Below are 12,053 nucleotides of genomic sequence, written 5' to 3'. Positions count from 1 at the left end.
GCTTGAAATCAGCAATGGTAGGATAATTTACACCAGAGAAATTTGCCATCAATACAAATCAGTGTTTTTCCTCCTAGAGGGTCAGCGGTAGACATTTATCAGCACACTACTGAGAATAAATGTCATTACGTGTGAGGCATCCATGAAATAATTTAATGTCTCACCAGTATGGTATTGGGTATTCTAGATGCCCTCTAAATGCCATAGTGATAACTTTCTTGGCTAAACACCAATAACATGGGTTTTGTGACAGTATGGTCTTCTCCTGTTTTGCCTATTCCCTTCTGCTCAGTGTTACAACTTTTCAGGCTTTAGTAAATTTGGAAAAAGTAAAGAGGAAAATCATTCTTAATTTCCACTTAGTGGATATAGGGGTTTTGACCATGATGTTTGATAAGGGGAAGGAAGGTCTCCCCATGTAAGGAGTGGTCCTGTAGAATCACAAAAAAATAATATTGGTTCAATTCCACTTTTATTTTGCTTCCTATGGTTTATTTTTTTCCAGAACAAAAAAAACACTGGGCAAACTTCCCTTCTAGTTAAATAGAAATATATCCTCTATTGAAGATACAGAAAATATTAATCATGCTTGTTTCATAGTAATAAATAATTTTTGTTTTGGATAAACAAACTTAATTGATAAGGAATTGTTGATTCTTAGATGGGAGAGGCAGAGAGTTAATATTTGGGAAAGGGACAAAGGGAACAAGAATCCTGACTGTGTCAGGGGACTAACTGTTTAAGATAAGCCACTTGTCATGAAAGATCTTACCATCATCAGATGCTGAATATATGGTGACTCATTTTAAAAATGTTGTGACTTTTATGTTTTTTCTTCTTTTAGCTCTAACTTCCATTGTCTCTTCCAAAAGCATTTGAATGACAGAACTATTATGAATTATTGTACTCACAGCAATTAATTGCTCTGTGGTGTTTCATACATATTCTAAAATCCGCTAACACTCCTCCCATTTAGAGGTGTCTATATACCCTTCATTTGAATCTGGGATCTGTGACAGTTTGACAGTATGTTATAGCAGAAATGGCACTGTGACAGTTTCCCATCTTAAGAAACTGGCAGTGAACATTTTCTGTCTGTCCCATGGGACACTTACTCTTAGAACCCAAGCCATAGCATCTCATGCAGAGAAGAACCAAGGTCTCCAACCCACAGCTCCAGTTGAGCTTCCAGCTAACAGCCAGCACCAACTTGCCAGTCATCAAATGCGCTATCCCAAAAATGGATCCTCTGACTCCACTGGACCTCTTCCAGCTGATGCCATGTATAGAAGAGACAAACTGTCTTCACTTAGCCATGCTCAAATTATGGACTCAAGAGAAAAATAAGTGATGTTGTTGTTTTAAGTCACTCATTTTTGGGGTGATTTGTTACATAGCTGTAGGTAACTGACATAGTTTAATGTCTCACACTCCTTCCACATCATTCTGGCAAATTTACTCTTAGGGTGTCATTTGGGCATATGAGAGGTCATCTGCAAAGCATCTGCTTTCTGGGGGAGTATGGATATTTGGGAATCTGGTTATGGAGTATTGTTTATGCAGAGATAACAAATCAACAGCAGCAATGTAGTTGATTCATGTTAATTTCAAGAGTATCCAAAACATCCTACCTTCTATAATCTGACACTAGTTTAAGTAGGTCCTCAGTTGAAATCTTGTTGCTTTCTTGTCTATACAATGGTGAAAATCTTGAGTCTCTGTCCACATTTCCCTGGTTGTCTTTAAATACTGATCTGAAAGAAAACAATATTTATTCAGTTTGGCATTTGGCATGGGAGGGAGGGGAGAATTCTACCACTGAACCACCAATGCTCCCCTCTTGGTATTTGGATATTACTTACGAAGATGTATTTTTAAGCTGACTAAAATGATTCAACTTCCCATTTATAATGGAAGAAAGTCCAGGAACTTACAAAATAAAAAGACATGAAAACTTCTTAGAAAAAATGTCATTTATACACTGTATTTATTATCTTCAATTTCTTATTTTCAACCTGGTATCTAAAGTGACAGCAGCCCATATTACAACTACATTTATTTATGATTTGGTAACATGTCAAAGCCATAGAGTATTAGGGGGTTGGAGAGGAATAGGAACACATGTTATCACTTTTTCATTATTTCCTGGGCAAGCCTGGGTCATGTCAGTTTGGGTGGTGCCGTTAGAATTTATGAATAGTGAAAGGGTATGAGGTTGTATATGTGGGTGTAGAGAGCCAGACTCTTGAAACATTTTCATGGAGATAAATGTGCCGTAGTCCTAAATTTTAGGGCAGAGACAAAGATAAAATGGAGAACACCTGAATGAGCATTTTGTATTAAATAAAGAGAACACTGTGAACCTGAACCATTTATTTTCTTCCTTGATTCATTTCAATGGGACTATATAGATTCAGTTAAAATGCATAAGTTGTTTTCATCCAAATAATATAGTAACGCCGGGCAACACTTCCTGAAAGGCAAGTATACCTAGCATGCTTAATGTCGTTTTTCTTCCCCATGATTCATCATACTCTGTGCCTATCAAAGGAAAATTAGACCCATGTGTAACTGATTTTTCTTCAGTGTTAGAGAAATGCTGAATCTTTATTTCTTCTAACTTAAGGACCTTAACGAGACTCTTTTACTACTCTTCACATTAGCCAAAGATTTCAGTACACAGGCTGAAAAGGCCATTTAAATGGCTATCTGATCATAGAGCTTTAGTGTCAAATAATTTAGAAAATGGGCCAGGAATTTACCAGAATGATATTTTTAGACTCCTTCAACCTTTCTCCTCAGTTTTTTTTTCTGTGAAGTAGTAACTGAGGGGAAAAAGGTCCCCTATCAAATAACACTGGGGGAGGAAGAATGAAAATATTTAACTTGAAGATAATTTTTATTTAAATATTATTTAGGGATGGTGTTTGAGTGTGTGACATTTTTCCCAACATGGGAAAAAGTTAAATTGAGTAGTATTTTAAAAAAATTTTGCCAGTCACTTCAAATATATCAGTAGACTTGAGTTGTATCACTGGCTTTTGCTCTTATCCGCAGCAGCTCTGTCCTGGAAACACCTCACTTACATGGGACACGCTGTGAAGAACACAGCAGCACAGAGAAGTGCTGGTCACAGCACTCACACTCTGTCCCTACTCCATAAATATGGTAACTGGCAGGAGAGCAGAGAACTGATTCATTTACACAGATGGTTTCAGGATGGCTGGGACACCATGACCTGTTCCAACTGCCAGAGTTGAGCAATGATCCATGTGCAATGAAGGTCTCAGAGCCATGACGTTTGGAGTGTGATTGAAAAAAAAATGTGGTGTTTAGCCTAAAGGAAAAGAAGCTTAGGTATCCCTGAGAGCTTCATTCATAAGCAGCATGAGGGACTTCCTTGGCGGTCCAGTGGTTAAGACTTTGCCTTCCGATGCGGGGGGTGCGGGTTTGATCCCTGGTCGGGGAGCTAAGATCCCACATGCCTCGCAGCCAAAATAACAAAACGTAGAACAGAAGCAATATTGTAACAAATTCAATAAAGACTTTACAAAAATATTAACAAAAATAAGCAACATGAATAGCTGTGATATATAGAAAGAATTGGGCCCATTTTTTGTGGCTTTGGAAGACAAAACATAAAAGTGTCAAGCAGTTAAAAAAATGTGTGTGTGTGTGTGTGTATATATATATATATGTATATATATATGTGTATATATATATATATATATATATATATATATATATATATATGAAGAATTATCTAATCATTGGAGCTATAAAAGACAGAAAGAATCACGGTGGGACGCACTTGAGTTTTCGTCACTGGAAGGATTTGAACAGAGGTTGGACAACCATTTGTTGAGTGTTGTTGTTGTGCTGTGTGCCTTCTATAAATGTATAGATATAAGAATGAAATTTTTATTTTAGTCTCGTTTAATTTTAAAGAAAATCCAGTTTTTTACTCGGTTCCATTTGGAATGTTGCATGGGACAGAGAAAAAGGAATCAAAAAGCATCCTGTCCTGGATTTAGGCACACATAATCCTGGGGGTGATACATGAGGAAAGAGTTTAACAACATGGCACACTTGTAAAGGTTGACTTTCTCCTGAATCAATGAGTGTACAATGCCCTCTGTAGCCATCTGAGTGCATTCTGTTTACCTACCCCAAATATAACCTCTTTTGCTATAAAATGGTGCTACAGCTGGTGCCCAAAATAAGAACATGCACCAAATTAGTGCATGTTCTAGATAAAATGTTCACAGTGATGAGTATCTGTGTGTTTTGCAGCTGGTGGGATGACTGGATCGGGTAAAAATATGATTGTAAGCTAATTGTCAATTCTATGCTTTTTAGTGGCAGTTGATTTTAAGGGCCAAAGGGTTTTAGAGTCCCCTCAAAGCTACGTCAAGAAATAAGCTGCAATCGAGAAAATATAATAGAAAGGAAAAGGAGCCAGAGAACCAGCAGTATCAATAGAGTATTGGAATATGTCAGCAGGCTAGCTTATGTCAAAACGACATGAGTAGCAAGAGCCCTTCTCTAATTTGGTCAACATTTATTTGAAGAAGTTTCCACACTGTGGAGGGAAAATTAAAATCGTCTTTGGTTGGATCTTGTACTTGTTTTTGTGGTTATACATTCCAAGGGGTCTAACAGGAAATCTTGAGAACTGTACTGCTAATTATTTTTCTCAGTTATTAGAGATGTTTATGTAAATGTAAATCATATATTTATGGGCACAAATTGGTGGTGTATACTGTTTCCTGGTCTATAACCAAACCAGTGATCAGGCATTCATGTAGCATGAACTTGTGGTTTTGTTGGCTTTCCTGCCTTAGACATAATTACTTCAATAGTTGGTAATATTATCAGCCTCCCTAGAAACTTCATCTATCTTTCCTCCAGCACATTTGACTAAGACAACTTCAAAGTAGGGATGTTACTGCTTTTCCTAACTGCTCAGGTTCTTTCAATAATGGTTAATTTTTTTACTTCTTTCTCCCACATTATTCTTCACTGCCCCAAATTTACCTGAAAAGGAGGCTTGTTTGGGTGGATATGATCTCCACAGGGACTTTTAATAATCATATTAGACTAATGGCTTCTAATAATGGCTATCTTTTATTGAATAAATATCAGTACTTGTTAATCCCTGAAATAGTAAATTAGGTATTAGAATTCCTCTTTATACATTCAAAAAAATTGAGACTATAAGTTCTTGCTAAATTCACTGGTAAACAGAGTTGAGATAGGGAACCCAGCTCTGGCTCTAAAATGTCTGCTTATAACAATACTCAGAATAATCCTCAATCCTTACAGAGAATATGTGTTCACTATTATAATTTTGCTATACTGGAATATTTCACTTTGCAAAAGGACATCCTGCCTCTACCCTCTACTGCCCCAACTGATTATCTTGTGGGAACTGAGAATACTTATCAACATGAAAAGTTTGACCTGCGAATTATAATTAGTTATCCTTTTTCTTGAAGCTTACAAGGAATAAAATGAATTAAGTTCATCATAAAGGGTTCAGTATTTCTAAATAATATCTTTTATTCATGCAGAATATCCTAGCATTAGTTATCCCTGTAAGGAGAGATATTAAAGGGAGATAAAATGATATTTATGATCTACTTTATGACAGATGCCTTTGCACTTGTGATTGCACTGCTGTTCATAAGGCGGTCTTGTTAGTTTCATTCTGCAAATGGAGACCCTGAGACTCTGAAAGGAAACTTGACCAAAGCTACAATCTATAAGTGGTATCTGACCTGGACCACGTTTTCAGATTCCTGGGCCTGGTCTCTTCCTCCTCAACTTAGAGGGCTGCCTTGGGGCAAATTAATCCCTAGAGACAGCATGAGTTTACCTTGGTTTACCACTGCCCCTAATTCCACATTCCTCCTCCCTGTACCTGTCTCCAACTTTCAAAAACTACATCAAAATTATGAAAAATATTGGTGAGTTTACTCTGGCTATGCACCACAACTGGATACCGTGAGACCTGAAAATGACATAACTAACTAGTTCTCCCTTCCTTCTGGATTTTCAAGTTATTTGCATTGGGGTATAATCAACATTCAACTGGATACCTAATAGGCTGCTTTTTTTGTGGCACTAATTTATCTTTTTTAGTTCATTCAGATTTTCCATTGCTGACCTTTTCCCACATGTCTATACCAGGCACTTCCTCCTTTAAGAAATTCATGTACTGATAAAGACACAAAGAGACTGACAAGGACAATAGTAATTGATGTTTAAACAGATCTGAAAGGCATTTTTTGTTTTTTATGTAGAGGTTATATGTTCGGGTGGATGGTTCCACCATCAGTGCCCATGCAACTCAGCATTTCTATCAGAGAGTCAACTGGTACTGAGAAATGTGGCTATTCTAGTCAGTACCAAAATCAAAGAGAGTTCAAGTGATCAATTTGATGGTTTCATTTGAACATCCATATATAGACCCATGTTTTCTGCACAGATGAAAACGTGCAGCTGCATAAGAAATCACAGTGCTTCCATCTGAATTTTATGCGCACCAAACCCTTGGGACTCATAAAACATCAAGAGTTTGTTAGACCAAATATACATAATAAAGAAGTTATGACTTGGCTTTGATCCTACCAAGAACCCATTGCATACCTGGTCATGCATACACTGTACACATGTCATGGTCCCAGTCTATTATGAGCTGGCTTGCTAAATTATCTTGTAAAACACATGTTTCTGGGGAGCTCAAGGTATTTTTGAAGATGAACACACTAGCATTCTTCTAGGTGTTGGTACGTTAAAAATAACAGGTAACACAGATGTGTTCAAAAATGAAGCTTTCAATGCAGACAATAAATGCACTTCTATTCTGTTGGTTGCAATTGTCAACCTACCTCACCGCCCAAGCAAATGGCATGCGGTATTTCCCCAACTTGCTGCAGAACTGCCTGTTGGATTTTAGTATCTTTTGTGCATACTAAGAAAAAAAATAAATATAAATGTTGTTTAGAACATCACTGTACAGTCCATGTAAAATATTAATAAATATTGTTCCATGTTATATTGAAACTCAGTAAAATTCTGCTTTACTGGCTTACAGATTCTACCTTGTAAAGAGACAAATGATGTCCTCTGTGTTCAAACTATTGTATAACGTTTTCTTTCTTTTTAGTTTAGAAATTTCAAATGTAGAAAACACCCTTATTTTGGAATACCAACTTTTTTTCTGACTTTAAAGACCTTAAAATATTGAATGGAAAGAGTTATGAAATTTACATTCACAGGCTGTCCTGTATTTCTTTTTATTTGTTATGATAGAGGTCAGCAAACTTGTTCTGTAAAGAGTCACACAGTAAATATTGGATTGGCCTAAAAGTTCTTTCGAACAAACTTTTTCGCCAATCCAATATATAGGGCTTTGTGGGCCATGTGGTCTCTGTCTCAGCTTCTCAACTCTGTTGCTATAGCAGGAAAGACAATCTTAAATGAATGAGTGTAACGTGTTTCAATAAAACTTTATTTACAAAAATAGGTGACAGGCTGGACTTGGCCTGCACTCCATAATTTGCTAAACCCTGAATTAAAGGATTCTCATAAATATGTTAAACACTGCCCTAAACTGTCACACACCCTCAAATTCAATTATTATGCATTATTTTCCCAATATACTTCTTTGTGTGGATAATATAAATTTTTTGTATTTATTTTCTATTAAAATAACATTCAATTATTATAGAAAATATGGTAATTGAAAAAAGAAAGCAGAAAAATTGTCCTGCAGTCCCACCATTTAAAGAACTTATGGTATTTTCTTCCCTCTTTCTTTCTTCATTTAGGTGTTATTATAATTTGGTAAACAATTATTTTACTTTTTTACTTAGTTCAGAATAAGCATTGCTGATGTCTTAGTAAACTGTATTCCCTTGTTTTCAGTCAGATTAATCCTAACTTTTCATTATTGTTAACACTTTAGTCTTTGGGGGTTAAAGTTTTATCCACATTTAAATTTATTTCTACCAATAGAGTCTCAGCAGAAATTGCAGGATCAAAAAACATAAGCCGAGAATATACACTTTAAACATTTCCTGTTTGATACTCATTTCACTAACAAGGGAATATTTCAAGACTTACATTTATCAAACTTGATAATTCATCAAGGCAGTGTGATTTTATTTCTTGAAAGTAATTGAAATTATTTATAAAAAGATCATGTATTACCTTGTTGGAGTCTGGATTTTTAATATAAGGTTCAGCACCACTTGCAATGTTTCCCATCAGTACCTTTTCGATTTTGGCCACCAAAACAATTTCAGAATGTGGATTGCTTACAGAAAATATAGCCTATGTACAAAGAAAACAGCTAATAAGCATCTAGGAAACCACACTGAAGACATTTACAAAATTCTACTTTTTTTTTGCCATACGCGGTCCTCTCACTGTTGTGGCCTCTCCCGTTGCAGAGCACAGGCTCCGGACGGGCAGGATCAGCGGCCATGGCTCACGGGCCCAGCCGTTCCACGGCATGTGGGATCTTCCCGGACCTGGGCACGAACCCGTGTCCCCTGCAACGGCAGGCGAACTCTCAACCACTGCGCCACCAAGGAAGCCCCCCAAATTCTACTTTTTTAGAGCACAGCTTTAAGGGGGATTTTTATTTGGAAAACTGCTCATCTTATGTAATCTATTGGTAAGAAAAATGGAACAAGCATTTTCCCTCCCATGATAGATAAACAAAAGTTCAACCTGCTTTGGAAATTTTAGCCATTCCTCTGGAAATCCCTTGACATGAGGTTCTTCTGATGGTCTTGGAGTGACAGTGTCTATGTTTCCATTTTCCAAAGCCACGGAAGCCCCTGAGAGCATCTGCCTGACAGCAGTGTGGTTTAGATCCACATGGAAATCAGCAGAAATCTTCCTGCTGTTTCTGAGGTCATAAAGTGCCACACTCACAAAAAAAGGCTCAATCTTTGGAGAAAAAGAAAGAATTGATGGTTTTGACATAAAATCATTACACAGGGGATAGCCTCCTTAAGTACATTATTTAATAAGGCAGTAGATAAAATACTACTATTTATATATAGTAGAATATTTCTATATATAATATGCTATATTATAGAGATATAATAGATATAATACTATATATTATATTGCATATATTATATATTTTACATATAACATATAAAATACAATATTTGTAGGAAAGTTCCCAGAATCCCTTCCACTATCAGATTCCTCAGATCCCAGAGCTGTATTTCATTGGTTTCTTCATTCTACTTTTCCTGCCAAATATTCTTTTTCATACGTTGTAATACATGTATGATTCAACCTTACAAAACCTTCTAGTTATTTCCTTTACTCTCTCAGAAATATCTGCAATGTCAGTATCCCTGATGATGACTCATGATCTGACTCAGGTCATGCTTTTGGGGGCAGTAATACCCCAGTGTGACATTTGATTTTCATAGTTCATTATATCAAGGGTACAAAAAGTCAACTTTCCCACCACTTTAGGTAATATTAACCTAAATATTCTGGTCTTGTTGGTATCTTCCAGTTTTCTCCATTATAATGTCACCATTTTCCCTTTGGTAAGTGATTAGCCTTTTTGGAAATATTTTCTGAGATTACAGCAATGTCCTGCTACTCATCAAACCCAATCCACCATTCATAACTCCCACTGGAACCAACTACCACTATGATGGCTACCAATGGTGATCTTCTAGTTCCATTATTCTTTCTACATTTATTAGTGGGTATTTTACTGTAACAATGAGCTTTCCTTTATCCCTCATTTTTTATTCATATATATATATATTTATATACACATACACACACGTACATACATATATATATATGTATGTATAGACTCATGGATTGCTATTTTATTCAACAAATTTCCATCTCTTACTGTCGTTATTTATAGTGATACTCGATTTGTCTCAGATTTGGTTAGAGGTACACCCTTCAGTGTAGCTCCTGTGTCTTTATGGCAGATGAGCATCATTTTTGGAGCACCTCTTTCTTTACCCAACAAGATGTTCCAGGCTCATCTTATACTTTCCATGTCCCAGCCATTCCTCCAAAGAGACTTGGTTCCTGTTAGTGAGGGTGACACTTAGAAACCAAGATCTGGGTGCTTGTTATGCTCATTGTTTCTGGGACACACACATATATATATATACATATACACAATATTCACAGCTACAATGATGTCTCTATCTCTATCAGTACATGAATATTTATTAAAAATTTACGGGTTCATGTCATACCTCCATTTCCAATCCAAATCCTCAAAGATTCTTTCTAGCCTTTCCCTTTTCATATTTGCAAGTATTTCATCCAATAGTGAAAACCTGACTCATTATCATTAATTTATTTACTTATTTGTTCAATTAGTTTACTTATTGTTCAAAGTAACCAGTCTCCCAACCATAGTAGTCATCTTCTCTAGCTATCTCCTCTGCACCAGCCTGCACAGTGCCCCAGATCCTGACAAATCCAAGGGCATGGCACCTCTGCACCTCCACGTGGCTTTCTCCCCCGCATCATCTGGAATTCTTATGCTCACTCAATTTCCAAGCCTCTGTGCAATTACTCTCTTAACCTCTTACTACCATGCTAGGAAGGAAGAGGAAGATGTGAAGTAAAGGGAAAATGCGAAGGTAAAGAAGATGGAAAGGGAAGGGAAAGTTTCTTGCTTGAGTTTTAAAGAAGTAGAAATTTGGTAAAGGGGAAGTTATAAAGGGCTTCTAGTAGGTTGAGTGACATGGGCAAAGTCACAAAGACATGAAAAAACACAGATTTAGAGTGAGATCAGAGTGGAAACAAAATATTAGGATGTGTTTGCAGAAGATACGTTTGAGAAACGTTAGGAAGGTACAACCAAAAGCCTTGGAAATCTATTGCATGTGTGTGTGTGTTGGTTGATTGGAGAGAGGGTTCACAGGGGCATGAATAAAAGAAAATCCCCAGGTTTGGGGCTATAGGAAACTGAGAGAATGACAATGCCATTCACTAATATATAGGATGAGGATACAAAGATGAATTCTTTGGTACAGAGAATCATCTGTAGGACATTCCAGGAGCAGTTGGATATATGAGTTTTGAGTCCAGTCAAGGAAATTGGGCTGGAGATATGAACCCAAAAGATTTGGGGATGTGGGTGCCTATTCAAGGCATTAAATAAAAAGAAGAGAATCAGAATGGCATCCTAGGAAATATGAACATGCACAGGATAGAGACTGGAGTAGGGAAAACAGCTTACAAAGGAGATGGGGGAGTGGAGAGAGATTTTTAAAAACAAGATGATAAAATTTTTTTTAATGCTGCCAGAGTTATCACAGACACAGAAGAAGAAAGATTTCAGAAAGAAATAATTTTCAACTAGAAAAATGTCAAATGCAAGAGAAATTAAATAAAACAAGGACTGAAATAAATATTGGTTGGCCAAAAAGTTCACTCAGATTTTTCTGTAACATGGAAAAAACGAAAGAACTTTTTGGCCAATCCAATATATGTATATGTTATTATATACACAGACATATGTACATAAATACACATATGAATAATTATATACATACACATATATGTAAATACATACATATGTAAATAACTATAGGCTTCTTAGAATGAATATACTTATAAAGAGTTTTTTAACTTTTGTTTATGTTACTTAATTTTGAATTGATGCCTCTCACCCACCAGGATTCTGTGGCTAAGCAGGTTATATACAAAAAATACATTGTGACCAAGTTCATCACTGTACAGACTCACTCATGCTGTGGATTTTGCTGAATGTTTAATAAGTATCTTGTGTTCTTTGAAATGCAGGATTATGGCTAGTTTATAACAGGGGTATTAGTTTAATTTCTTAATATTAGCAATAACTGCCAGCTACCTTACTGTTACAATTACACATAAAATAAAATTCAACACGTTATTTTTTAAAAATAAGACAAAATGGAAAAGTTTCATATTTTACCAATTTAATTTAGCTTAAGAAAAACTCTTGGTTTGTGGCAGTGGTAGTCTGCTAAGAGTTGAAAAATACAAAA

At 36.2% G+C, this 12,053-nt stretch overlaps 1 protein-coding gene across 5 annotated transcripts in view; it reads right to left on the bottom strand.

The window, feature by feature from the left end:
• Positions 1-12,053, bottom strand: part of DOCK10 (dedicator of cytokinesis 10) — a gene marked incomplete at both ends in the record, with an annotated part of 299,463 nt that overhangs the window by 81,704 nt on the left and 205,706 nt on the right. For all 5 annotated transcript variants that reach the window (XM_079710445.1, XM_079710444.1, XM_079710442.1 and 2 more), the window contains 4 exons: positions 1,632-1,754; positions 6,894-6,976; positions 8,218-8,340; positions 8,743-8,964. In XM_079710445.1, the coding sequence (XP_079566571.1) occupies positions 1,632-1,754; positions 6,894-6,976; positions 8,218-8,340; positions 8,743-8,964 (551 nt within the window). The remainder of the gene's footprint in view (positions 1-1,631; positions 1,755-6,893; positions 6,977-8,217; positions 8,341-8,742; positions 8,965-12,053) is intronic.

The sequence above is a fragment of the Hyperoodon ampullatus genome, assembly GCF_949752795.1.
Source record: "Hyperoodon ampullatus genome assembly, chromosome: 8".
In the NCBI taxonomy this organism is placed as follows: Eukaryota; Metazoa; Chordata; class Mammalia; order Artiodactyla; family Ziphiidae; genus Hyperoodon; species Hyperoodon ampullatus.
Note: the sequence above shows the minus strand (reverse complement) of the source record. Positions and strands in the feature narration are given on the sequence as shown.